Consider the following 26,840-nt stretch of genomic DNA (forward strand, 5'->3'; position numbering starts at 1 on the left):
TCTAAGTCAATAAAATTACCCCCAAGAGCCATTAATCAGAACTATTTAGTCCATTCTCTCTCCTCCCTGGCAGGTTTTACTGCTGCCCTTGGAAGTGCTCTTTGTGTAATCCCTGCACTCCCACTCCAGACCTGCTGCTCTTTTCCCATCAACACACAGCTTCTATTCCTGTCTCCATGTTAATTATCCTGCCTAAGCCCTTCCTCAGGACACGGATAAACATCTTGAAGTTATCTACAATGAAAATCACACTGGTTTCATTTTCCTGGGGGTTGGCAAAGGGCAGGGAGGGGCAGACAGAAGGCATAAACAGGTTCCAGAACTATCCATGCATATTTGGGGTCTGGAAGCTCTGAGAGCACTGGCACACACCTGGATCAGATATTGGGAAGAAATTCCTCCCTGTGAGGGTGGGGAGGCCCTGCATAGGGTGCCCAGAAAAGCTGTGCCCCATCCCAAATTATTCCATGACTCTGAGCTGCCTGGATCACCCAAAGGCAGGAGTGAGGGCAGAGAGTTAAAGCCATTTGCCTCCAAACCCCTGCACAAACCTTACCCTCGTTTTACTGGCCAAAAATGAATCCACATTGCAAACCACTCCCTTGCTTCCCACAAAAAACCAACCAAACAAAAACAACCACACCACCCAAAACAAAAATCATAAATTCCCAGACTGATTGGGGTTGAGAGGGACTCTAAAGTGCCACCCCTGCCATGGCAGGGACACCTCCCACTGTCCCAGGCTGCTCCAGCCCCAGTGTCCAACCTGGCCTTGGGCACTGCCAGGGATGCAGGGGCAGCCACAGCTGCTCTGGGCACCCTGTGCCAGCACCTCACTGCCCTCTGAGTAAAGAATCTCTTCTTAAAATTTCTTTACCATTAATACTGGGTGATAATTCTGCCTCCCTTCTCCTCCCTGTGTTTGTGACCTGGGTGTGCTCGGCATGGAAAAAATTTACAGAGCGAATTGAGAGGCCTGAGTGGGTGTGCTGCCACGCCAGGCACGGCCGGGGCTGGGCTCACAGGGCTCAGGCTGCAGCAGGATTCTGGGGAGAAAAGGCTCTAAGGTAGGACTGGGCTGCCAGGGAATTTTATTTCAAGAGAAATCCTGTCAGACCTGCAAAAAGAAATCGTGTCCAGGTTTCCTTTCAGACACCTTTCCCAGAGCAGGTGTGGCTGCCCCTGCATCCCTGGCAGTGCCCAAGGCCAGGCTGGACACTGGGGCTGGAGCAGCCTGGGGCAGTGGAAGGCATCCCTGCCATGGCAGGAGGGAGAAAATAAATCATCTTGAAGGTCCCTTCCAACTTAAACCATTCTGTAATTCTGTGACAACTTCTTCTGCTTTGTGGTTATAAAAAGCTGTGTTTTGAAGTTACATATTCCACATTATATTTTCTGCATTCCTCAGAAAGATGTAAGTGAAATAAATACATTCCTCCAGCAGGGAAATCATCTGCACAAACCAATTTGTTACTGAGAGCAGAACTCTGTGGTGATGCCTTGGGAAGGCTGAGCTGGAATAGAGACTGGACAGAGCTGGAGAATAAAGTAGGGATTTACTGAAAGGCCTTTAAGGACACACCTTGGGCAGGACAAGAGCCTGGACAGGGCTACACCCAAGGTGGACCCAAAATGGTCACAAAATGGACCCAAAATGGACCCAAAATGGACCCAAAATGGACCCAAAATGGACCCAAAATGGACCCAAAATGGACCCAAAATGGACACAAAATGGACCCCTGGTCTCGCAGTCTCACACTTTGATAAGTTTTGGTCCATTTATATTTTGGGGTTTCATTGTCCAATTCCAGCTGCAGGTGATGCAGTCCCATCCTTCTTGTTCTCTCCCTTCAGCCCCCCTTGTTTGTGCTTTTGGGCTGAACACTTGTCCCAGCTGTCCTTGGTGTGCAGCAGGAGAAGGATTTGTTTTGTGTCCCTGCTGTGTGCAGAGCTGAGTGAGCCTGAGTGTGAGCTCAGAGCTGCACCCTGGGCAGCGCAGGGGCTGGGATACAGCAAAGATAAAACCGAAGGCATCAGTGGGATCACAGAATGAACTGTGCAGCCTTATTTACAGTAAAGAAATCAGAGCACAGCAACACAAGCCCACAGACTGCTCTCCAAATGCCAGCCTGCCCTGGAGGGAGCCAAGGAATGCCCACAGGGTGACTCCATGGAAAAGGGGCACGGGCAGGGCAGCAGCAGCTCCTCCCCACCCGTGCCACAGCAAACAGTGCTCAGTGTTTCACAGCCCTGCAGACATTTCACCCCCAAATGCCCGGGCAGACAAACAGAGCCCAACCTTTGTGCAGTTTTAAGCAGCTTGAAGGATCTGATGCCACGGACTAGGGGGCACAAAGGCTTGGCTGGGCTCCTTGCAATGATGCTGAGTGCTCCTCTCAAAGGAGGATTCCATGGTTCTAAAACTGCACTGCAATTCTAAGATCTTTTCAGAGATAAAGGCTGTTAGAAATATTTATCAGAGCATTAATTCAGCACAATTAGCACTGGCACGCTCTGTATGGTAATAGATATTTACTGCAAAGAATAAACTCAGCTGACAAAAATTGAAGACATGTCTGGGGCGCAGTGTCACCTCTGTTTTAGACTTCCAGCTATTCCAGGGAAATCTTTTCCTGTTCCAAACAGAAGCAGAGGAATGAGTGCCCATTTTCTAAAATGTCATGCAAACCCATAGGAAAGCCAGAGGAAGAGCTATGAGGATTCTGCACCTCAAGACACAACACTCAAATACAAACTCCAGACTCAAACACTTTTCTACACCTGAAGTTACAGAGGGATAAATGTCAATGAGTTTGTAAAAAAAACTCTGCCTATTTCTACTGTCTTTATTTCTGGCTAAACTCATTAACTGCTTTACTCTAATTCCAGAATTATCTACAGGTAATGTATTTATAGTAGAAAAAGCACATTATGAAACACCTTTTGCAGTAATTGGGTTGGGAGATTAGAAAAGAGAAGGAGAAAGTTCTTGCAAAGTCAACCCAAGAAATATTTCCCTCACCACAGAGAGAATTTGGGTTCAGATCATCAGAACAGCCTTCAAGAAGATGCTTTTTTAGAGTCTATGAAAATTCCTGGGGAGGACTGTCCAGCAATGCTATAATTAATCCATGACATCTTGGGGTGAGAGAAAATAAACAGCCAAAGACAAAAGAAAAAAGCGAAGATGACAGTAAACCCCCACAAAGCAAACAAGAACATTCCCAGGGCCAGCTGCAGTTGCAGTGCTGATTCTTATTTCTATTTATAATTTATTTCTATTTATAAAAGGAGGAACAAAGGTGGCAGGGACAGAAGTCCAGGGTCCAGCTCACCACGGAAACCGTGCACAGGCCACCCAAGGAAAAGCTAACTCTGGAAAGGGAAGGGCAGGAAATCCTCACACAACTCCTCTCCAGCTTGCTGAAGGCTTCTCTAAATATAGCTGTCTATATAAATCCTTCCCTCAGAGTGGAGTTAAAAAAGGGGGAAAGATGGAAATTCTCCAGAGATCACCTCTATTTGTTAGGAACTAAAAAGGAACAAGGACTTGGAAAGCAAAATGGGTTAATAGGGCATTTTTCGTACTGGAGAAAAACTATTTACAGCAGAATTGAAGGAAGTAATTTGTTAAAAATGCTCTTTCAGCCCCCAAGACAAAAAAGAGGTTTCTCCCAAGCACTGGATAACAATGAAATAAAGGAAGCATGAGAGATTCCTACCACTGCAACCAGGAAAAATCAGCTCCACTCTGACCTTTTCAAGGTTATTTATTTGAATTAATAGCTCAAAGGGGGGGAAAATCCATCTAGAAAGTAATTAAGAGATCTGTGGAGCTGCAAGATGAAATAATTCAAGAGAGAAAGAAGGGACATGTTCAAACACATCACTCTTGAAGCAAAAAGGGGCTCTGGATGATTATTTCGTGAGTGAGGGGGCACCTTGTGCACGAAGATCTCGCTGTTTTAAGGAGAGGGAACAGCTGTAAAGTTATTTATAAGTGAGACTGAGCAAAGGGAGAGGTGCAGGGAACAGGGCACATGCTTCCAGTCGGATTCCTGGATTCTTGGAGTGTGTCCTGCATGCTCTGACAGTGAGCACAGCTGGAGCCCTGCACATCTCCAGGCTGAGGGGCAGCCAGGGAACGCTGGGGCTGGGACAGGGAAGGCTCAGAGTGCCACGTTTGGGGACTGAACAGGGACCACACTGCAGAGAAACTCAACCCACATCTACTGAAACGGTGACAGAGCCACAAGGAGAACAACCCTGAGCAGCCCAAACACGAAGGGAAGCTCCCACACCAACAGTCAGGCTGTGACAGCTCACCAGAGAGGATGGGGATGACAGGGACAGGACCAAAGCTCAGGGAATCACAGAATCCCTGAGGCTGGAAAAGCCCTCCCAGCCCACTGATGCCCACCTTGTCCCCAGCCCAGAGCACTCAGGGCCACCTCCAGCCCTTCCTGGGACACCTGCAGGGATGGGCACTCCAAAGCTCCCTGGGCAGCCCCTGCCAAGGCCTGAGCTCCCTTTCCATGGGCAAATTCCTGCTGCTGCCCAAGCTGAGCCTCCCCTGGCCCAGCCTGAGGCCGTTCCCTCTCCTCCTGTCCCTGTTCCTCCCTGGCTGTCCCCTCCTGTCAGGGACTTGTGCAGAGCCACAAGGTCCCCCCAAAAAAGTTCCCTAATTCTCCTCCCTGGGAAGAAGGGAAAGTTCCCCACAAACGCTGCAGCAGTGCCACAGTCCAGCCCCACAGGTACCAGGGCTTTACTCAAACCCCATCCCATCAAAGCCGGGGGGGCAGAGCTCCCCCTGATCCAGATGTTCCCATAGGAAGCACATCCCTTCCCAATTTCTGCCCTCCAGCAGCAGCCACAGCATGAATGAGACACAGAGCACTGAACCCAAACATGGATCATTATTTAGAACAGCCCAGTGCCAAGAAGCTGAGATCAGTTTTGCTCTCATGTGGAAGAGCACTGATGAAGACACAAATGCATTTCACAGGACAGGAGCTTTCAGAAGTTCAATTCTGAGCTGGTTGTGTAAGGCTGAGATCCAGATTCAGATTCCAGACTCCAAAGGAACTACAAGAAAGACAGGAGAGACTTTTCATAAGGGCTGCAGGGACAGGAGCCAGGGAATGGCTCCCAGTGCCAGAGGGCAGGGCTGGATGGGCTCTTGGGAATCAGGAATTGTTCCCTGGCAGGGTGGGCAGGCCCTGGCACAGGGTGCCCAGAGCAGCTGTGGCTGCCCCTGCATCCCTGGCAGTGCCCAAGGCCAGGCTGGACCCTGGGGCTGGAGCAGCCTGGGACAGTGGGAGGTGTCCCTGCCATGGCAGGGGTGGCACTGGGTGGGATTTAAGGCCCAACTCAAACCTTTCCATGATTCCTGTATGTATTTGAACATTATGTCTTCAAAATATATTTCCCCTTTATAATGTTAAGCTTAAGAGCCTGGCACCTCAGCATCCCAGGCTTTTAAATATTCCTTAAGGAAAAAAATATTTCTTTGGCTCCTTGGCTTGATGACACAGACACTGATCATCACAGCAGCACCAAAAGGCAGGTGGAAATTTTAGTTTAATATGATTCTATCTTCACTGAAACTTTTCTGAGAAGACCAAAGAACTTAAGATATTTTTATCTCACTTTGTACATTCCAGATAATGAAGGAGGTAAAGATAAAAGGTCAGTACAGAGGAAAAAAAACCAAAGGAATGAATCTGTGTCAGCTTGTCTGTATTCCCTGCTCAACATCCAGATCAAGAGTCAATCAGTGCATATTAATGGTTCAGGTAAAACAATTAAAGAAGCCCAACTACTTTTTCTTTGAGCAACCAAGGCTTTGTTTCCAAAGCTGTTCTCAAAGTCAAAAGGGCTGGAGTGTGTCCAGGGCAGGGAAGGGAGCTGGGAAGGGGCTGGAGAATTCCTGAGGGAGCTGGGAAGGGACTGGAGAATTCCTGAGGGAGCTGGGAAGGGGCTGGAGAATTCCTGAGGGAGCTGGGAAGGGACTGGAGAATTCCTGAGGGAGCTGGGAAGGGGCTGCAGAATTCCTGAGGGAGCTGGGAAGGGGCTGGAGAATTCCTGAGGGAGCTGGGAAGGGGCTGCAGAATTCCTGAGGGAGCTGGGAAGGGGCTGAGGCTGGAGAAAAGGAGGCTCAGGGGGGACCTTGTGGCTCTGCACAAGTCCCTGACAGGAGGGGACAGCCGGGGGGGTCGGGCTGTGCTCCAGGAACAGGGACAGGAGGAGAGGGAACGGCCTCAGGCTGGGCCAGGGGAGTTTTCCCTTCTTAGTTTCACCTGCATTTTCCCATTGGAAGGCCTTCAAGTTCTGCAGGTTGGAGTTTCTCCAGCAGAAATGGACTCATGGAGATTAAGCAGGCAGCCTGGGCCATCACTGCAGTGACCCCTGCATTTACTCCCCCCATAACAGCCAAATGCCCCCTTTTATCCAGAGCAGTCTGGGTGGTCCCAGCTCCCAGAGGCTGCTCCTCAGATGTTCCACACGGCTTCAGGGAGTTTGGTGTAGCCTCACAGCCAGGATAACCCACAGGGGTCATTCCATGGGCCGCTCCCCCTCTCAGCTGGGATCCAGCTGCTCCAAGCCCTCCCAGAGCTCTTACTGCTTTCTGGTGACATTTGCTGAAGGAACAACAGCGATTATTGTTTGCTGTGCAGCAAACAAAGCTGGGGGGAACGGTTTGGAACAAGCAGTTTTTCCTCAGCAGACCTCCAAACCTAGGAGACAACTTTGTTTAGTATTTAATCCCAGACTGGTTTGGGTTTGAGGGAGCTCAGAGCCCACCCAGTGCCACCCCTGCCATGGCAGGGACACCTCCCACTGTCCCAGGCTGCTCCAGCCCCAGTGTCCAACCTGGCCTTGGGCACTGCCAGGGATCCAGGGGCAGCCACAGCTGCTCTGGGCACCCTCCCCATCCCCACTAGGAGGGATTTTTTCCTAATTCCAGTCTAAACCTTCCCTCCACCAGTTTGAAGCCACCACATCTTGTCCTGCCACCACAAACTGTTGTAAAAACTTCTTCAAAGTTCCAACCTCGTTTCTTCCTCCTTCACTTTAAATTCTCACCTGTTCCAGGGCTGTGAATTGCCAACCCAGGCTTGCCCCCATTTCACTTCCTAATTTTCTGGCTCCTAATTCAACAGCTGTTCCTGGGACAGAAGGAAGAAAATCTCCCAGAAGGTTTTCTGCGTCTATTGCTATTATTTCAAAAGGAAATAAAGGAGAAACATGGAATATTCTGAGTGGAAGGGACCCACAGGATCACGGATCCAAGCCCTGTCCCTGCCCAGACCCCCAACAATCCCACCCTGGGCATCCCAAAGGCTCCTGGAGCTGTGGCAGCCTCGGGGCCGTGCCCATTCCCTGGGGAGCCTGGGCAGAGCTCCCACTCCAATTAATTCCTTCTGCAATCACAGATTTCTGTGCAGGGCCATACCCTGGAGCTGTGTGTGCTTAAAGCAGAAAGCTGGAATGCTGAGGGAGCCCAGTTGTGCCCATGGAATCGGGAGTGGGCAGCACCAGGGACGTCAGGGAGGCTCCTGGGAAGCCAATTCCTGAATTCCCACACAAACTGCAGCCACTCCACAAGGACTCCACTGAGGGATAAAAAAAAAAAAAAAGATTCAAATAATCCCCTGATGATTTTTTAATGCAAATTCCAACTGCAGTGCCAAGAAGGAGCTGTTTTTCCTGAAGACTTACAGGATACATTTGAATAGCTTTGGTGTCATTTTTGTATTAGCAGATCCAAATATATTCCAATAAAATATCCAGAGTTGTGCTCTGTCACACAAGGGCCATTTACAGATTCCATGGGCCACAGTTTTCCAGCCAACCATCCGAAAAATAAATACCTCCAGTGTGGTTCTTCCATCCTTGGAAATATCTATGACTTACACTTCCATTTCCAAGCATTAAACACTGAATTCCTGTTCACTGAGTGGGACACAAAAGCGGGCATTTGGAAATTCCACTACAGAGTAGCTGAGTAACCACCAGCCTCATTTAGAAAACTTTTGAATGTGCCAAATATATTCCAAAATGTAAAGGCTTTTTCCAACATGTTTCCACTCCTGCAGGGAATATACTCAAATGATCCAGAGTAAATTAATGATGATTTTGCCCTCGTTTGGATACTCAAAAGGAAAAAAAAATTCAGACAGTATTTCGTGGTAATTATTTTCCTATTCATCTAAAAAAAAATCATTCCATTTGGAAAAACATTCCATCACCTGTGACATTCCAACATCCAGGACTTTCAACCAAACCTGCTGAGGGAAGAATAAAACCCTTTGAGGAAAATCCAGAAATCTCTCTGTTCAAAATCGCTCAAACTTTGGTATTTTGGAACACAGGAACGTGAGCTGAGGAATTATGATCCTCATTTATGCCTAATCCACCTGAAATCCTGATCAGCACTGGAATTTCTTGGGGCTCATCCCCACCCTGCATTGGGGAGCTCCAATCCACTGAGCCCAGAGGAGCTGGAGTGTCTGTGGAAAACATGGAATATTGCTGGTTCCTGAATGCCTGCAGAAAGCTCCCACTGAGCTGGTTCTCACTGGGAGGGGAAAACAGAGCAGGACAAACTTGGGAAGTTCTGAGGAGCGTTCCCTGCTCAGTGTGAGCCTGTGAGCCCACAGACATCACCCAGGGATAATCTCCTCAGGGCACGGCTCAATCCTTTCAAGGATGATGTGGGAAAGAAGGCACTGAGCTTGCCTTTGAAAGAGCTCCTCCAGGGAGGAAAAAGTCCCTTAAAGAGCTCCCTCCAAGTCATCATGAGAGACATTTCCCCAAATCAGAAAGCAGCCAACTATTGGAATGTCTGGAGCCTCCCAGAGAAATTTCCACCGGGAAAAAGGGTTAAAGGACAAGGGAGAAATGAAAAGTGTGTCTGGCAGAGGATGCAGGCTTCAGGTTTTAAAAATCAAAGGCCAAAAGTGACAGGAAGAATTTCAAATAGTTCCCTGAGGCACTGGAAAGCGGACTCAAGTTGTGGAGAAATAAAAATTCCAACAGATGGAGAGGTGCAGTGAGAGGGTCAAGCTTGGTTCCTGAGGGGGGTACAGTACCAAGCTCCGTGGGATCTTGAAAGGCCGAGAATTCACTTTTCAAATGTCTTCAGGTGGATTTAACTGGAAGTGAGGCACCATCCACTCTCCCAGAAAACTAAAGGGATTTAAGCACCTTTCTTTTACTTTGCCCTCTTCCCAAAGCAGCCCAGGAACTGAGCAGGGCCGTTCAGAACAGCTGAACACAAAATAAAGGCAGCACCTTTCATTTATTAATAACAAAAATTCAACCTACTCCCCCTGACCTGGCTGCTTTAATCCAGAATTTATCCATGCACAAGCTGTTCCCACACAAAAAGAAACCACTACCACCAACCCCAACACACAACAAACAAAAAAAAAAACCTGTTAAAAACCCAAACACAGCCCAACTTCCTCTACAGCTCCCTAAAAATCTTGGATTCATCATCACCTTTGGCAGAGGCAGCTCTTGGCAAGGAAGTGGGAGCTGCAGAAAGTGGGATTTGTCAGGCACTCAATTCTCAGCTTCATATCTCTGACAGGACAGAAGCAGCTCTTCCCAAACTCCTTCTCAAAGCCCAGGAGCTGCCCCAGACAGTTAGATCCAAAGCCCACTCCCAAAAATTCCCCCAGGATTCACTCCAAGAACACCAAAAGCTGCAATCCCTCCCCTTTTTTGTGGCATTTCTGGTTTCTTTTAGCCCTGTAACAGCAGAATAATGAGCACAGATCATGTTAAATCCATGGGAAGGAGTAGGAAAACCATGGAAGTTCCCACACTTCCAGGTATTTGCAGGGAGAAAGCAGAGACTGGAGAACTTGGCTGTTAATTACCCTGATAACACGAAATAATTAATTCATTATCAACCAGGAAAGAAATATTTGGCCAATTTACTCCCTGTGAGGACACCATTCACTGCCAGTTCCCCCTCAACTCCCTTGTTGGTGCCAGCAGGAAAATCCACAGAGAAAAGGGAAATTCAGAGAAAAGCCCTTTTGGCTGATATTAAATGTCAGGTTTATCTCAAAATAAGCATTTTTAGAAAGTCAATGAGCAGCAACTTTTTGCTTGCTCTTTTCATGAGAGCTGTTGAAAATGGATGTCCCATGATTTGTATAAAACCATGGAAAGCTGCCCCATGTCCTCATAGGCAAAGGGTGAACACTGCAGTTTCTCTTTGACTAATTCCTTCCACTGGGTTTTCCATAAGTGATTCATGGCTGTACTCAGCTTTCCTGGAAAACATTTCTCAAAGTCTGCAAGGTATAGAAAGCAGGATATTCTCCCAGGCTGGCTTCTGACTGGGAATCTTTGTCCCTCTCTCTCTCTCTTTATCCCTCTCTCTCTCTTTAGAAAGAAACAGCAGTTTAATAACTTCATTTTATCAACTCTGATTTAATTATTTTTCCCCTAAATATCAGAAAAAAATAAATTTATCCAAAACTTTCATCCTATTCCCTGCATATCCCGATTTCTTACAACTCCAGCCTTAGAAGCCTAAAGAACAGGTGCTTTTTCTATTATTTTACTTTTATTTCAAGGAAGTTAAGAAATAGCCTCCCTGAGCACTTGTATCACCTATTACATTTTGTTCTTTTCTTGGAAGCCACAACACTCCTAAGAGGTTTTTTACACAGAGGGACTGTGAACTAATTATAAGTTCCCTGAGACTCCTTGCCTGACTGGTTCCTAAAATCCCTCAGGTGTCACTTAAACCCAACACAGGCACTGAGACCAGCCCAGACCTGCTCAAAGCCCGGCTCAGCCTCTGATCCAGCTGAGGCTGGAGGGTGCTGCTTAAATAAGATCTCAAAGCAGTTCCCAGGCCCACCATCCCTCCCCCTTTCCCTGAACAAATTTAAGGGAAGTTCACTGTGATTGCCATGCAGATCAGTTGTGGGGATACTGAAGCTCCCTGGGACATTTTCCAGGTTATTTATACCTGGGCTGCTGCCTCAGTGCAATTCCACAGGAAAGAAATTCTGCTCTCACTGCCCAGAGCAGCTGTGGCTGCCCCTGGATCCCTGGCAGTGCCCAAGGCCAGGTTGGAGCAGCCTGGGACAGTGGGAGGTGTCCCTGCCATGGCAGGGGTGGCACTGGATGGGCTCTGAGGTCCCTCCAACCCACATCAGTCTAGGATTCTTTGAAACCTTAAGAATTCCATCCAAGTGTGTTATTGCCCTGAGATTTATTATTTAACCTTCACTTGGAACATTTTGCAACACTGCAAACCTGTTTTGATCTTAAAACAAATCACAGAATCCTGGAATGGCTTGGGATGGAAGGGACATCAAAGATCACCTTGTTCCACCCCTGCCATGGCAGGGACACCTCCCACTGTCCCAGGCTGCTCCAGCCCCAGTGTCCAGCCTGGCCTTGGGCACTGCCAGGGATGCAGGGGCAGCCACAGCTGCTCTGGGCACCCTGTGCCAGGGCCTGCCCACCCTGCCAGGGAACAATTCCTGATTCCCAAGAGCCCATCCAGCCCTGCCCTCTGGCACTGGCAGCCATTCCCTGGCTCCTGTCCCTGCAGCCCTTGGCAATTGTCTCTCTGCAGCTTTCCTGGGGCTCCTTCAGGCCCTGCAAGGCCACCCTGAGCTCAGCCCAGAGCTTCTCCTGCCCAGGCTGAGCAATGCCAGCTGTGCCAGCCTTTCCTGCCAGCAGAGCTGCTCCAGCCCTCTGCTCATCCTGGAGCCTCCTCTGGGCTCTCTCCAGCAGCTCCACGTCCCCCCTGTGCTGGGCCCAGAGCTGCTTTCAGAATTTGTTCACTGCTTCTTTTAGCCCCCAACCCCTGTTCTGTAAAGTCCTCCTGCTCCTTCTCCCCAGTGAAGGCAGAAAGGCCCAGAGCTCCCACAGGGACACTGCCCTGAGCTGCTGCTGCTGTGTTTGCCTCGGTGCCTCTCTCCGAGGTATTTCTGAGGAGCCTCGTTAAGCTCCTGCAACAACAATGAAAGGAAAGGAAAAACCTCTGGTGTGTGCTCAGCCTTTCAGCAAACAGCGACAGGAGTGTGCCCCTGTGACCAGCTGAGCCTTAGCATTTTTTCCAGATGAACTGGGCTGTGATTGAACTAGTCCTCTAAAAAGCCTGGAGTGTTTTATTGCACGAGCTCGACTAAATATGACATTTAATGAATGTGCTCAAGTGTTCTCCATAAAAACACCCTGACCATGATTAAGAGCCCCTTTTGGGAGGCAGAGGTTCATAAACACTGGATTTTATATTTTTAAGCAGCACAAACTGGTCACATCTCAAAGTCATCTGATCCAAGAGCCTCTACCTTGACTGTCTCTAAAGCCAACTCAGAAGATTACAGCTGACATTTCCAACCTGCCCAGCAGAGCAAAAAAAGAGTTTAAATAGCATTTGCAGTTCCACCTTCTGCAGCCTCAACGTTACAGCAAGGGCTGTGTAGATTGAAATGCCAAATTAGAGAGTCTTCAAATCAGAGCATTTGCAAGGCAAAGTCCTAATCAGGACAGGCAGCAACAAAGGGAGACTCAAATAATGGGGGGGGGAAGATATATTAAACGATAATTTGCAAATAAATACAGTAAGAGCTCTCTGCTCATTAATGGGTTTGGCGTCCCACATCCAATCTAAAAATTACAGATTATTCACTCTCAGGCTGACCTGCTGAGGTTGACACATTAAAGTCTTTCAGCACTTCTTTATTTACAGTGATTATTTGGCTTTAGATTTATTGATCCAGCTGTTTTCCCCAAATCCTCACAGTCTGTCATGCTGCAGCTGGATTTTGTTCTGTCACTCAGCGTTCACAGGATCCTTCCCCACGGGCTGAGAGTTTGTCCTTGGGCAGTTTTTAAGGATGAAATGATGGGGGAACTGCTCTCCTACCAATGATGATTAAAGCATCAGCACCTAACACTGAACTGGGGAAGTTTAAAGCAGATTTAGTCCAGGACAGGGTGACACAGAAGGAAGATTTAAGTAACTCTGCTTTTCGATTTACAATCACTGAATGATCAACAACTCATTCCTATCGTTCCATCTGCTCCTCCTAGAATCAAGGATTTTTAAAATTTATCTCTTTAGGAGGTTTTTTAGATTTTTACCTTTTAAAGCATCATTACTCACCAAGGCACTGGAAAGGATGGATATTCTACAAATAACTCCAGGAGCTGATGAACAGTGAGAAATAAACACCTTTCAAAAATAGCCCCCACTGTCAGCACTTGGTTCCCAGCCCAAAGTGCTCCCTAAATAGCACCAAGCCAGGTCCAGCACCTCCTCACCCCCTGAATTCCAAAGTACAGTGGGGCTGGACTTCACTCTTTATTTACTTCCTGCACTGATGACTCCTTGGGAAGGAGACAGTCACTAAAATAATCCTCATTTAATCAAAGTCACTAAAATAATCCTCATTTAACCAAAGTCCACTACTCCACAAGGGCACGGAGTGACAGGAGCCAGGGAAAGGCCTGAGGCTGGAGCAGGGCAGGGCTGGATGGGCTCTTGGGAATCAGGAATTGTTCCCTGGCAGGGTGGGCAGGCCCTGGCACAGGGTGCCCAGAGCAGCTGTGGCTGCCCCTGCATCCCTGGCAGTGCCCAAGGCCAGGTTGGGCATTGGGACAGTGGGAGGTGTCCCTGCCATGGCAGGGGTGGAATTCGACCATCTCTGATCTCCCTTCCATCCCAATCCCTTCTGATTCCTTTAAATAAAATCCTCCTTCTCAACATTTCCACTTCACCCCTGTGAACTGTGGAAGGGACTCCCAGCAGTGCCCAAGAATTAATCAGCTGCTCATTATTCTGTACTGAATATTCACTGAATATAATTCACTCTGATTAGCAGATATTTCGCAGCTATTTTGTGCTTCCCACACACCTTCAAGCCTGTACCATCTATAGGCTCACAGGTGTAGGATTTTTCTTTCTTTTCCTGTTTAACTACCATTTCTGAAAAGTAAAAAAACCCTAAAATTCTGAGAGGCAAAGCAGTTTGCCCTAAGATTATTTTTCGACATTTTAAGGTGTTTTTTCAGCTGTGACAGGTACAAGAGCTGTCCCACTGAGTGAAGATATGAGCATAAACCTGATGGAGTAGGATGAACAATACTTCTAGAATTAACAATTTATTATCATGAAAAATGCAGCTGTATTATGTCAAAACTATGACTTGAGGAAGAGCAAAGATAAGGATGAAAACAGCAGGTGTTTGGGGTTGTTTTAATTTCTAGCTCCTTCTAACATGACAGCAGGATTTGTTTAACTCAAATATTAAAGATATCATCCCAGGCAAGCAGAAGTTACGTGTTCATCCTCTGACACATCCTCTGTGACTAAGGGAAAAACAAAAGGAAATAAAAAATTAAACTTTAACACAGGAGGCTTTGGAAAACCACGGGAGCTGGTCTGAAGCAGTGTGGTATTTCTGTGATCTTTAAAGAATGACATTTTCCACTGCAATCACAGAAGCAAGAATGGAAGATAAACTTCAAAAATATTTTCTAAGAATGTTCTGGGAGGGTAGGAAAAAACCCAAAGCAATTACAAGAAGTTTCTGCATTTCAAAGAACAAATCAAGTGTACCTGGAAATTTCAAAAGGATTTAAAAAATACTAAATAAAGATCATGGAATGGGTTTGGTTGAAAGAGACTTTAAAGATCATCTAATTCCAACCCCCTTCCACTATCCCAGGCTGCTCCAAGCCTTGTCCAACCTGGCCTTGATAAAATAATAAAAGATAATAAAGGAGCCAGAGTCTGGAATTTATCCCAAATCACCTGCATTTTTGGTGAGGTTAATGCCTGATACACTGTAATTATCTTGGACATTCATTAGTGACACATCAGCAGCACACTGCCATTTAAAGCTTTTATGGTAAATAACAGAGCTTTGAGGATGCATTTCATTTATTTATTCATATGGCAAGAACTCACCTGTTTTGATTAAAGGGGCAAAAAAGTCAGCATTAGAAAATCGTTCTTGAAAACATTTAAATTCCTGAATATTCCAGACAGTGGTTTTAGAGTTAGGAACTCCCCCTTGCTGAAAGCCAACACAGTTCTGCATCTCCTTCTAACTTCTGCTATAGAAATGTCTGGATTTGCCTTTTTTTCCAGCAGGGGATATGAAAACATCACTGCAGAGAGATAAGGACAGAATTCCACTTTGGCAGCTCAGGAATAAGACACAGATGCTCATTAAGGAACAGCCTCTCCTGAAACCACCTCCCGTGAAGAATTCCTGCACTTCACCTGCTCTGGGCAGGGTGAGGAGCTTTTATGTCGGGCTAGATCCCAGAAAAAACTTCCAAAAATGTGTTTCAAGTTGTTCTTTATGGTACCTAGATGCTAAGCCTTTCCCAAGGGGTGAATATCCCACTGTTGTGGGGAGCTTTTTGGGCTGGGCTGTGTTCAGTGGGGTTCCAGTGCCCTGCTGATCTCACCTGCCCTGAGCCCGTTTTCTCTGCGTTACATAACCCCAGAGCTGCTCATACTTTCCACTGCTGCCCCAGCAGCTGCCTCATCCTGGAGCCTCAGCAAAACTCAGGCCTTTCATCAGAGTTTCCATGAGCCAGGCAACGCTGGGATGTGGCCCACGGGCCAGTGAATCCTGCAGAGGAATGGCCACACACCCCAAGAATGGGCAAACACCCCCAGCACCGGGGGAAAAAAAACACCCCCCAGCACACCGGGGGATAAAAAACACCCCCCAGCACACCGGGGGATAAAAAACACCCCCCAGCACACCGGGGGATAAAAAACACCCCCAGCACACCCGGGGATAAAAAACACCCCAGCAACTCCCACTGATTCCCTCCCCACAAGCTTTGGATGCCACAAGAAACCCTCTCTTACTATTTAACATCACAGGCTGCAAGAAATGGATATTTCAGTTATTTCATTTCCTATTTCCATAATAATGGACATTCTAGTTCTTATTTCATCTTCTTTTTCCACAGTCATGGATATATTCCTACTGCAGCCTTCAGTTAAACACCAGTTAAATTAATCAGTTAAATTAGCAACAGTTCTACACTAAAGTAATCAGAGTGGGAATTGTTCCTAGCATATATAGCAACATGGTCTTGTTGTGTTATCAGAAAGGAGGAGGGTATTTTAATTACAAACCCACAGAAGGGTTTTGGTTAACTATATGGATTATGAATGGCTGAAAAAATACAAATAGGAAGAAAAAAATCCATTTATTGTAACAATGCAGCTTGGCTCTTCTGGCACTTCACCAGCTCAGCTTCCCACCTTCAGAGAAAGGAAACAGCACCTCCAGGAAAAAAGGGAACAATTCTGCCTTTCAGCCACTTCTTGGAAAACAGCCTGAATTTTAAGAGGCCTCATACAAACAGCCACTTGTTCAGAAATCAGGACCAAACCTTCAGGGAAGTTTCCAGAATGGTTTGCAGTCCGTGCAGGAAAATAAAGTGACTTTGGTTTACTTGACTGCATCTAAAAGTCAAAAACTTACACTTACAGGGGTTTTATGATTATTTTTTCTAAGCTGTGTGATACAGACAATATCAATAAATCAATTTATCAAAAGGCCCTGAACTCACCCAGCTGCCACCCCTACACCAGAGGTGCTGTCTCAGTTTTCCTGCTGCCTTTTGCATTTCAGCAACAAAAAGGAACTCAAATCAAACTCGAGGTTTGAACTCCCAGCTCAATAACCAAGAGTTGTTTGCCAGCACCAAAATAACTCCAAAGAAAACCTCAAAAGGCAAAATCAAATCCAGCTCTTTGCTTGTGAGCCTCTGAAAACCTGCCCAGGGAAGAGGGAAGTTACATTTGAATAAATGAAATTCAATGAGTATTGACAGCTCTGTGTTTGTGAGTGGGGCCAGTAATCAATGACTGCCATAATTAATGACATTAATTCTGCTTATCTCTGGCAGTAAAACATGCTGGGAGGAAGAGACAAAAGGTGTAAAATAGGCTTTTATGGGTGATCCTCCTCCCATCTAAAGCTGGCAGAGCCACACAAACTCTGTTTAGGATATTGGCACATCCTAAATCCCTGTGCTTGGCAGACACCACTCACCAATCACCTCATTTTTAATATTAGGATTCCTAAACATTGTAACACAATGACTGCCATAGGTTAATTATGCACTACACACACAAAAAAAATTTAAAATTGTATTTCAGACCTCAGTCCCAACTTTAAGTTCACTGAACACAGCCCCACTGAACATTATTTCAATCATCCCCAGCATATTTCCATATTTTATGAGGAAAAGAAGAGCACCTGGTCAGAACAAGAGATAAAAACCCCAGTGAAAACTACCCCCAACTACTGATGAAACATTTAAATATCATTAATAAACCTAATAAACCCTAAAATTAAACCAAACCCACCCACCCAGGGCAGGGTTGGAGCTGGATTATCCCTGAGGTCCCTTTTAACCCAAACCATCCAGGATTTTATGTTTTCACAAACAAGAACAACCCCCAGACTCCACTGGAATTTCTGGTTACCAAATACATGAATTTGCATCGTTTTTTTAATTATTTCCCTCATTTTCAGTTCTCCTGTCCTTCAGTTATGACACCAAATAATGTTATTTATTAATAACCAGTATTATTTATAAATGTATCACCACTGCTTATTAAAACATGAATAAATCACTGAATAAACTACTTCAGCAATAAACTGTCACAGAATTGACCTTTTGGTGCTAAAAAGACTTTATAATTTAAGCCTATTCTGCATGGGACAGTTCAGTCACTGCTGCTATCAATAATTATTTAATGCTGATGTCATTGAGGGGTTTTAGGGCTGAGATTCAAGCCTCTAAAACACCACACTTCTTTTCATATTTTTAATTAATTAATGGCAAAACGATCCTGGGATCAAAGCTCCACTTGCTCCTACAAAAGCCAGAAGCCAAGGAAAAAAGGAAAAGCTCTCCACAGCAGTGTGATGTAGATTTGGTGTTCCCAGGGATTCCAGCAATGTTTTCCTAAATTTCCACCTGATTCTCCAGGAAGATGAAATTTTAATCCTGGCACAGCTCAGACCTCGTGTGGGATCTTCCAGGCTTTGAGCACTGGATCCTACAGAAGGAATTTTTATCAATATCGCTGTTCATGGTGATTTTACACCACCATTTTCTAGGCTCAGGTATTTTTAAGGCACCCAACAACCATCCTGTGCAGCAAGAGTCATCTGAGTATTAAATCAATATATAAATATTATACATTCCTGGTTTATTTCTACCTATAGGAGTATTTGTATTGTTTGCTTGAAGCATTGATCAGCCCATTTGAGGACCTGAATGAGTGGATTTTTGACACAGAAATAATAATTTTGGAGACCTACAGAAGGTCCAAGTGTGATACAATCCTGAAGCTGCTCAAAACACCTCCACTTAACTAAATACTGCCAGAAGTTCTATTGAAAAACTTCTCATAATGGAAAGTTTCTAATTTTTTTTGTAATGGTTTTAGTGTTCAAAGTAAATCCAGATGATCGAGATGTGATTCTGAACCACAGTCTTAACCCTGGGCTTTATTTGGACAGAAAAAGCATTAAAAACTATAAACACTGTCACAAAAAAGGTGATTTTTTTGGCAGAGAAAGAATGAAAACCTTCAAAATATGTGCAGGTGCCAATAATCAAGTTTCACATTCCCATTAGGGAACATTTTGCCAAAACCAGAGCTGTGGTCACAAAAATCTATAAACATATAAAAACACTCATCTTTTCGGAAATCTACTTTTAAAATGTTTTCTTTTTAATGTGATTTAAGAGGCTTTAAAAATGTGAAGTAAAAGGATTACAAGGCATGTGGCTGAGGCAGGAAGAGATTACCAGAAAATTGAGATTATTTGTAAAGAAAGTTTTTTAAATACTCCTGAGAAATCTGCTGAACTTCCTGCAAAGCAGCAGTAATTCTTTAAGTACTTCCAAAACCCCAAATCCACCTCATGATTATTTCAGTGGCCTGCAAGGCAATTAAAAATGTCTGGAAGCAAGGCTCATTTAACAGCTTTATTTTCAGCTGAGTTCACAAAAGGCTTTTCTGCAGTGAAACCACAGAAAGCTGAAGGAAAAGAGGAATTTGGGAGCTGGAATTGCCAGAATTCAGCTCTGCTTCTCCTGGGTTACACAACTCACCCTGCTGGGCTTTATCTTCCACCACAAATGTAATATTTCTATTTTTTAATAAATAATTGCAGAGAGTGTTTCCCAGCCGGTTCTGGGGGTTTTGTGAGGACACGGACAGGCTCAGCTCCAACTCTGAGTGCACTTCCAGCAAGCTGAATTTCTTTAATAATTCAGTTTTCCAGCAAAGTTTCCCAGAGAAAAACTGTTCCCATGACAGGACTGCCTGCTTTCAGTTTCTCTATGAATATAAGCTGTTGTTAATTATGGAAAACTTGCTGCTACATTCATTAATTTGCAAAAATTCCCAGATTAAGGTAATTATCACAGAATCGTTAAGGCTGGAAGTGACTTTCCCAGCAGAACCATCATGGAAATAGGAGAAAATACAGTCTAAAATATGGAAAGCAGTCTAAAATATGATTTTTAAACACCTAAGAAGTCCCAAGTGCCACATCCAAACACCTCCAAAGCACTCCCAGAGATGGAGACTTCACCACCTCAAAATCTTAAGAAATATTTTCAAGGAATTTAAGGAATTTGATCCATTCTAAGGAAAACTGTCTCCATCAAAAATCTCCCCTAGTGCTAATTCTCAATGATTTTGTGAGAAATGAAATTTTTTTGCAGGAATTCTTTGGGCTCCTCTTTGCCAGTGCCCAAATGAGAGGTGCCCACAGTGAAGGGGAAATGGAAGCTGGCAGAGCTCACCTGGGTAATAACCTCCTTACAAGAGGCAGAAATTAAATTATTTCGTTATTTAGCCCTCCTGTGACTGTGCCAGAACTCTGAAATTCCGCAGGGAAGTGTGGCACATCCCTTGGGATAACAGGAGCCAGGGAAGGCTTTACCTGCTGCACTGGGCTTGGATCTGACAGCACAAATCCCATAAAAATACCCTGAGTGTCCTCTACTGACATAAAACAGCTCCTAAAAATGGAATAGCACATGAGGAGGATGGAAAAATACAAAAACCTAATTGGAAATCAGCTACTGACACCTCTTCTTAAATAAATGAGCACACAGGAACACAGTTTTAAAAATAAAACTTGTCTGCGTGTTGGATGAAGAAAAATCACAATTCCTCAAGCACATCAACACTGAAGCACTGCAGATCCAATGTAGAAGTTAAGAAAATCCAGTTTTTTTCCAAGGTAATTTGCCAACTTGAAGATCAGAAATAGGGTTTTATTTCAAGTAATTTCTTGTACTTCAATAAAAAGAAAAAATACAGAATTTAAAGGAATTCCTGAAGTGTGTTTTAGAAAACTTGAGGGTAAGTATTTAGGTGTTGTCTGGAATATTTTGGGACTGATATTAAAAAACTGGTCATGAAGTATTTTTACTTTTTCCAAGAATAAACTGTCATTTAGCAGAACTATAACCTTGATAGGAAGGTCTGGTTCTGAGAGACTGATCACAGATCATTTAAAACTTCCCATTTCTCAACTGGGATCATCAACACCTCAATTAAAAAAAATTAAAAATTGAAGAGGAGAAAGAAGAGGAATATTCAAGCAGTGCTTCCAGTACAAATCATGATTTAGGAAGGGCAGAACAGAAATAGTTGTCAGTAGCTGTCTTGTGTCACCTTTGATTGCATCAACTCTCATCAAATAGGGCAATCCAGGATTATTAAGGGGCCCACTGAAGAGAAAAAAAAACCCATTTAACTCTAGAGAAAAGGTATTTTAGGAGTGTTACATCTGCTGGGAAAAGCAGAACGTTCACAGAACAGAACCAACCCACTGTTCACACTGAAATTCAGAGTATTTACAAACACTGTGTGTGAGGATCCCCTCACCATCACCGAACTCCACACCTTTGCTGCACCCCTTCGAATTTTCTGTGCACATTCTACACCAAACCAAAGAATTTTCCTAAAATTCACCCCCTAACCCAGTGCAGCCTGTTAAAATTACCTTGGACTCGTTCTCAGCTGGTGCAGGCAGTGACATTTCAGTGTGAGCACCATCCCCTCACACACCCGAGTGACACAACTCCCCCATTTCCTTGGGCACCACAAACACCAAATGCTCTGGAAAACTGGGACAATTCAGTATTTTCCTCATTTTTAATACAATTCTGTTGTTCTTAAACCATCCTAATGCTGAGGGCACCTTTCCCACCTCCAAAATCTGGGATACAGCCTTAGGGCCTCGTTCCACTTTCCCTCTCTGCACCTTCCTGACATTTGGCCAAGAAAACAAATTAAAAACGCAGCCTGTCCATGTGTATTCTTATCAAAGTCACTTTCTTCAGCTTTAAGGAGTTATTAGTTCTTGCTAGCTCTGTAGCTTTATTAACTGAAGCTAAATTATGTATTTCAGTGCTGAAATTCAGTGACCAGACACCTAAACCGATTTTTCATCTAATAAAACTCTGTGTGCACCTACCATGTTTGTAAGCCACCAAGTGCCAAGCAACTTCACCTGCCCTTTTAAATTATTTTGTGTTATTTATAAAATTTTGAGATTTTTCTTCCCTTCTGGAGACAGATATTTATTCACGTTCAAGACAATTCTCCCATTTTTTACCTTAACAATGTAATTTATGCTGTATCTGTAAATGTTGATCTCCATGGTGAAGATAACACAATTTATGCTGAGATTATGAAACTCAATTTGTTACCACCAATTCCTTGCCAAATTTTTTAAGTCTACTCCATTTAATTAAAACGTGTTTAAAAACCAATCACATCCTTCAGCATCACAGGGTCTCATAGCAAAAACAACGGCAAAGCAAGGAAAAAAAAGAGCAAAACCACAACATCGGGTGCACCAAACAAAACCTTAAGCACAAAGCTCAGGGTAGGGTGGTCCAGGGATATTTTATGTCACTTTTGTTTTAGGCAGAGCTTCACCCTGGGCTACGGGTTCAGGACTCAAAGGAAACAAGGTAAAATAGCTGTTGCTGTTCAAAGTCTCACAATCACGGTATCATCGAGGCTGGCAAAGCCTTTCCAGATTATGAAATCCAAGCTGTGCCCCAGGCCCACCTTGTCCCCAGCCCAGAGCACTCAGGGCCACCTCCAGCCCTTGCTGGGACACCTGCAGGGATGGGCACTCCAAAGCTCCCTGGGCAGCCCCTGCCAAGGCCTGAGCTCCCTTTCCATGGGCAAATTCCTGCTGCTGCCCTGTCTGAGCCTCCCCTGGCCCAGCCTGAGGCCGTTCCCTCTCCTCCTGTCCCTGTTCCTGGAGCACAGCCCGACCCCCCGGCTCCACCCTCCGCTCCGGGAGCGGGCTCGGCTCGTCCCCGCCTCGGGCCGGGGCTGCCGGCGCCGGTCCCGGCAGGACCGAGGGGGCGGGCGGGGACGCGCAGCCACAGCCTCGCCCTCTCATTCCCCGCGACACCTCCCGAGGGCGGAGGCGGCCCCAGAGAACCGCGGCAGCCCCGGCCCCGCACCCGCTCTGCCCTCCCGGCTCCCGGCCCGGCTCACCCGGTACGGGCCGTCCTGGAAGACGCGCGGGTCCAGGTTGCAGGCGATGGTGGCGGTGGGCAGGTCCCGCAGCGCCACCGCCTCCATGTCGCGGTCAACGAAGCTCCACTCCGCGTCCGTGTCCTCCTCCTCCTCCTCCTCCTCCTCCCCTTCCTCCTCGTCTTCCCCGGGCGGCAGCGGCTGCTGGAGCGGCGGCTCCTCCATGGCCGGAGCCGAGCGGAGGCGGCCGCGGCGGCGTCGTTGAGGCGGCTTCTCCCAGCCCCCGCCCGCCATCTTGTTTCCCTCGCCCCCGCCCCGCAGCAGCCAATCGGAAGCCGCCGCCGCGCCCCCCCTCGCCGTGCCAGCCAATAGGGAGCCGCTGCCGCCACGGCAACAGGTGGCGGGCGAGGCAGCGTCCGCCATGTTGGGTGAGGGCAGCGCCGTGAGGGAGAGCCGGAGACCAACACACAAATTAAAATATATATGTATAAAATATACTATGTTTACCACCTATTGTGTATATATAGTATATATTGTATATGTAATGCACGTACACACTATCCATAGTATGCTATAGAGGAAAAATTACCGTCTATAGCACACCATATATATCCCCATAGTGTGTGTACTGTACATACAGCATATTTATACATTATATGTAATATACTCCATATAAAAATATCCTGGGCACACTATGCTGTATGTCTGTGTGGTACGTATTTCATATACAGTATATAGTATATAAAAAGGTGCTTTATGTAACAATGTACTGTATCTATATGTGGAAATACATATAACATACACTATGCATAATACATATAAAATACGCTATGTATAATAATGTACTGTGTATATCTACACATATAAATTACTGTATATATAATGCCATATTATTGCTGGACAGAAAAAGACATGAACTCTCTGTCCCAGCCTGGGAAGTGTTCAAGGCTAGGTTGGATGGAGCTCAGAGTGACCTGGTCTATAATACAAATCCTAAATATTTATATAAAAATACCAGATGAATATTAAAATTCCTCACTCAAAGATTAACAAGTCAGCTGAAAATTGCCACTGTGTGTGTTGTAATTCCCTTATCTGCCTTAAGGACGAGCTGACCCACCCTTGGTGTTCTGCTGGTTCGTGCTTGGCTGGTTAGTCTGACCTAAGAGACAAAGAGAAATATTTTTATTATATGGTTATTATATTTTTATTTAATTGTATATGTGCCTATATCTATATAAAATATTTATATAATATTATGCTTGTATTTATATATTTATTTTTATCTCTACATAGCACCACCTTGCAGGGGAAGGCCCAAGAAGGAGCTTCAGAGGTCACGGAATTTTTTTATGAAGTTATTGTGACACTCTCTCAGCTCCAAACATCCCACACCAAATTTCTTCAGCCTTTCTAATCACTTTGGAACCATTGAAGTCTTTTTCAGAGGGATAAGCTAAATACAGGGTGTTTTTGTGATCACTTGTGCTAGCTGACATCAATCTTGATGTTCTCAGATGCACATAAATGGTCTCTTAAAAGAAAAGTAACTTCTCTGAGCAAGCCCAAAGTGTTTCATGCTAAATCCAGCCAGACTAAAGCCATTTTTAACCACATTCTTTGACGCCAGAGCTGCTTCCTGACAGAGCTGGTGACGCTTTCCTCTTTGAGGAGCATCTCTGGATTCTCTCCATCAGCACCTCCAACCCCCTGCAGAAATTCCACCTGAGGAGCCCAAATGGAAATCTGCTGTTCCACAGATTGTAAAAAAACCCAGCAATAAATCCCAGTCACTGCAGCCTGGCATCTCCCTGGTAGGAAAAGCACTGGGGAACATTCACTGCCCGCTGCTGCTAATGGCACCAGCTGCTTATTGCAATTCAGGTGTCAGATTTGAAGGGGAAAAGCCTCACTTAATTATATTTTATGTAATTAATTGAGGCTAAAGGTCAGCCGAGATCATGCTCAGCAAGCCCTGCAAGGCTCCAGAGCCAAAGGACCTCTCTGCCCTAAGAGCTTAAAAGTTTTAAGCATTAATTCAGTCGCAGTCGTGAGAAAAAAATAAATAAATAAACCCGAATCTCCCTAATCTGAGGATTTAATTATTCATCCTTTCTTCTTGCATAGGAAGGGAACGCGACGGCCGCTTTGGACTGGAAGAGGTGGCGAGACGGGAGGGGAAAAAAAAGGATTTTCCCGGCAATGTTTGGAGCCAATCGTTCACTGTAAGTGAGGGCGATTAACGCTAATGATTTACCCGCAGGAAAAGCTGAGTGCTGCCTGGAACAGAGCCAGGGAAATGTTCCCAGCACCGACACCACCATCTAGTGGCACAATTAAACCTCCAGGGATTCCCGGAGAGCGGCTTCTGGTGCAGGGATCTGCCTCCAAAAATCCGCCTTTCTCATTGGGAAAGTAGCTGGGTGAAAATAAAATAAAATAAAATAAAATAAAATAAAATAAAATAAAATAAAATAAAATAAAATAAAATAAAATAAAATATAAAGATATTATAACTAAACAGAGAAAGAATAAACATTGCAGAATCCCAGAATTGTCAAGGTGGGAAGAGACCTTTAGGATCATCCAGCAGCACCTCAAACCTTGTCCCCAAGGGCCAATAGACCACTCCTTCCATAGAATTTTTTTCTCAATTCCAATCTGAACCTTTGGGTTTTGCTCCTACAGATATTTTGCTTTAAGAGCCAAAGTCATGAGATATTTTCAGCCAATGCAGCTGGAAATAGTGAATGTAAATGGTGACTTCCTTGGATGCTGATGACAAAAACACCAGCAAATATTAAACAGTGATCTATAAAAAAAAAAAAGCCAACAAGAAAATGAAACCTGTGTTGCTTTAGGATGAACTTTTTCCTTGGGGAGAGGTTTGGACCAGATGTAAAACCACTTTTAGCAGCTTTAAGAGAAAAAAAAGCCACTCCTGAGATGTTTTCTGGGCTGGATCTGCTTAGCTGAGCAAGAAGAATGGTGAGGAGACGCTCCAGCTGAACATGGAGCACTGGGAGAGTTTTGGTCACAGCACAAGAACAAAGCAGTGATTAGGTACATTTAAGCAAGAAATAAAACATAACATTTAAGATCTGATTAAACTGTTAAATGAGCCTGGGGATTTCCTTTATGTCTGTTTTCTTTTGGAGGGCACCTGCTTTGCTCAAAGTAAGGTTAAACTAAAGTATTGAGATTTGGGGGACTTGATAAACTCATTTTAAATGTCTGCCTTGTGCTGGAGAGGCTCAGACCTCTCTGGAGGATGGTGTTGAGGGGAGCAGTCTGTGAGAGAAATGAGCCCAGAGGGGCTGCTTGGCACAGGAAAAGCACCTCAAAAAGTCAATGGGAGACTCTGCTGAATGGGATTTTTAGTGAGATATCCCAGGAAATGAGGCTCTCAAGAGGGATGCAGCAAACAGGGGCAAAGCCCTTTGGGCAGCCTGTGAAGGAGCCACTGACTGGAAAGGTCAAAGGGAAAAGCAGGAGTTGTCCCAGGGCAGGGATAAATCAGATCATGGAATGGTTTGGGATGGGAGGGACTTTAAGACTCATCCATTTCCATGCAGGGACACCTCCCACTGTCCCAGGCTGCTCCAGCCCCAGTGTCCAGCCTGGCCTTGGGCACTGCCAGGGATGCAGGGGCAGCCACAGCTGCTCTGGGCACCCTGTGCCAGGGCCTGCCCACCCTGCCAGGGAACAATTCCTGATTCCCAAGAGCCCATCCAGCCCTGCCCTCTGGCACTGGGAGCCATTCCCTGTGTCCTGTCCCTGCAGCCCTTGGCAATTGTCTCTCTGCAGCTTTCCTGGGGCTCCTTCAGGCCCTGCAAGGCCACCCTGAGCTCAGCCCAGAGCTTCTCCTGCCCAGGCTGAGCAATGCCAGCTGTGCCAGCCTTTCCTGCCAGCAGAGCTGCTCCAGCCCTCTGCTCATCCTGGAGCCTCCTCTGGGCTCTCTCCAGCAGCTCCACGTCCTCCCTGTGCTGGGAATTCCAGGGCTGGGGCAGCTCTGCAGGTGGGCTCTCACCTGAGGGGTCACAGCCCCAATCCCTCTCCTGATCCCAATCCCTCTCCTGATCCCAGTCCCTCTCCTGATCCCAATCCCTCTCCTGATCCCAGTCCCTCTCCTGATCCCAATCCCTCTCCTGATCCCCACATTCCTGGTGGGGCAGCCCAGGGCACAGTTGGAGATGAGGAGCCCCAGATCCTCCCCCCAGGGCTGCTCCCAGTCCGTGCCTGTGCCTGGGATTGTCCCAGACCAGGAGCAGCCCCT

The 26,840-nt window shown here is 45.8% G+C and overlaps 1 protein-coding gene across 1 annotated transcript in view; it reads right to left on the bottom strand.

Moving 5' to 3' along the window:
* RCAN1 (regulator of calcineurin 1) overlaps positions 1–23,002 on the bottom strand; it is a 38,539-nt gene extending 15,537 nt beyond the window's left edge. The window contains exon 1 of the mRNA XM_063393239.1: positions 22,586–23,002. Coding sequence (XP_063249309.1) covers positions 22,586–22,987 — 402 coding nt within the window. The 5' untranslated portion in view covers positions 22,988–23,002. The remainder of the gene's footprint in view (positions 1–22,585) is intronic.
* Between the last annotated feature and the right edge of the window lie 3,838 nt (positions 23,003–26,840).

This window comes from Prinia subflava, chromosome 3 (assembly GCF_021018805.1).
Source record: "Prinia subflava isolate CZ2003 ecotype Zambia chromosome 3, Cam_Psub_1.2, whole genome shotgun sequence".
Classification (NCBI taxonomy): Eukaryota; Metazoa; Chordata; class Aves; order Passeriformes; family Cisticolidae; genus Prinia; species Prinia subflava.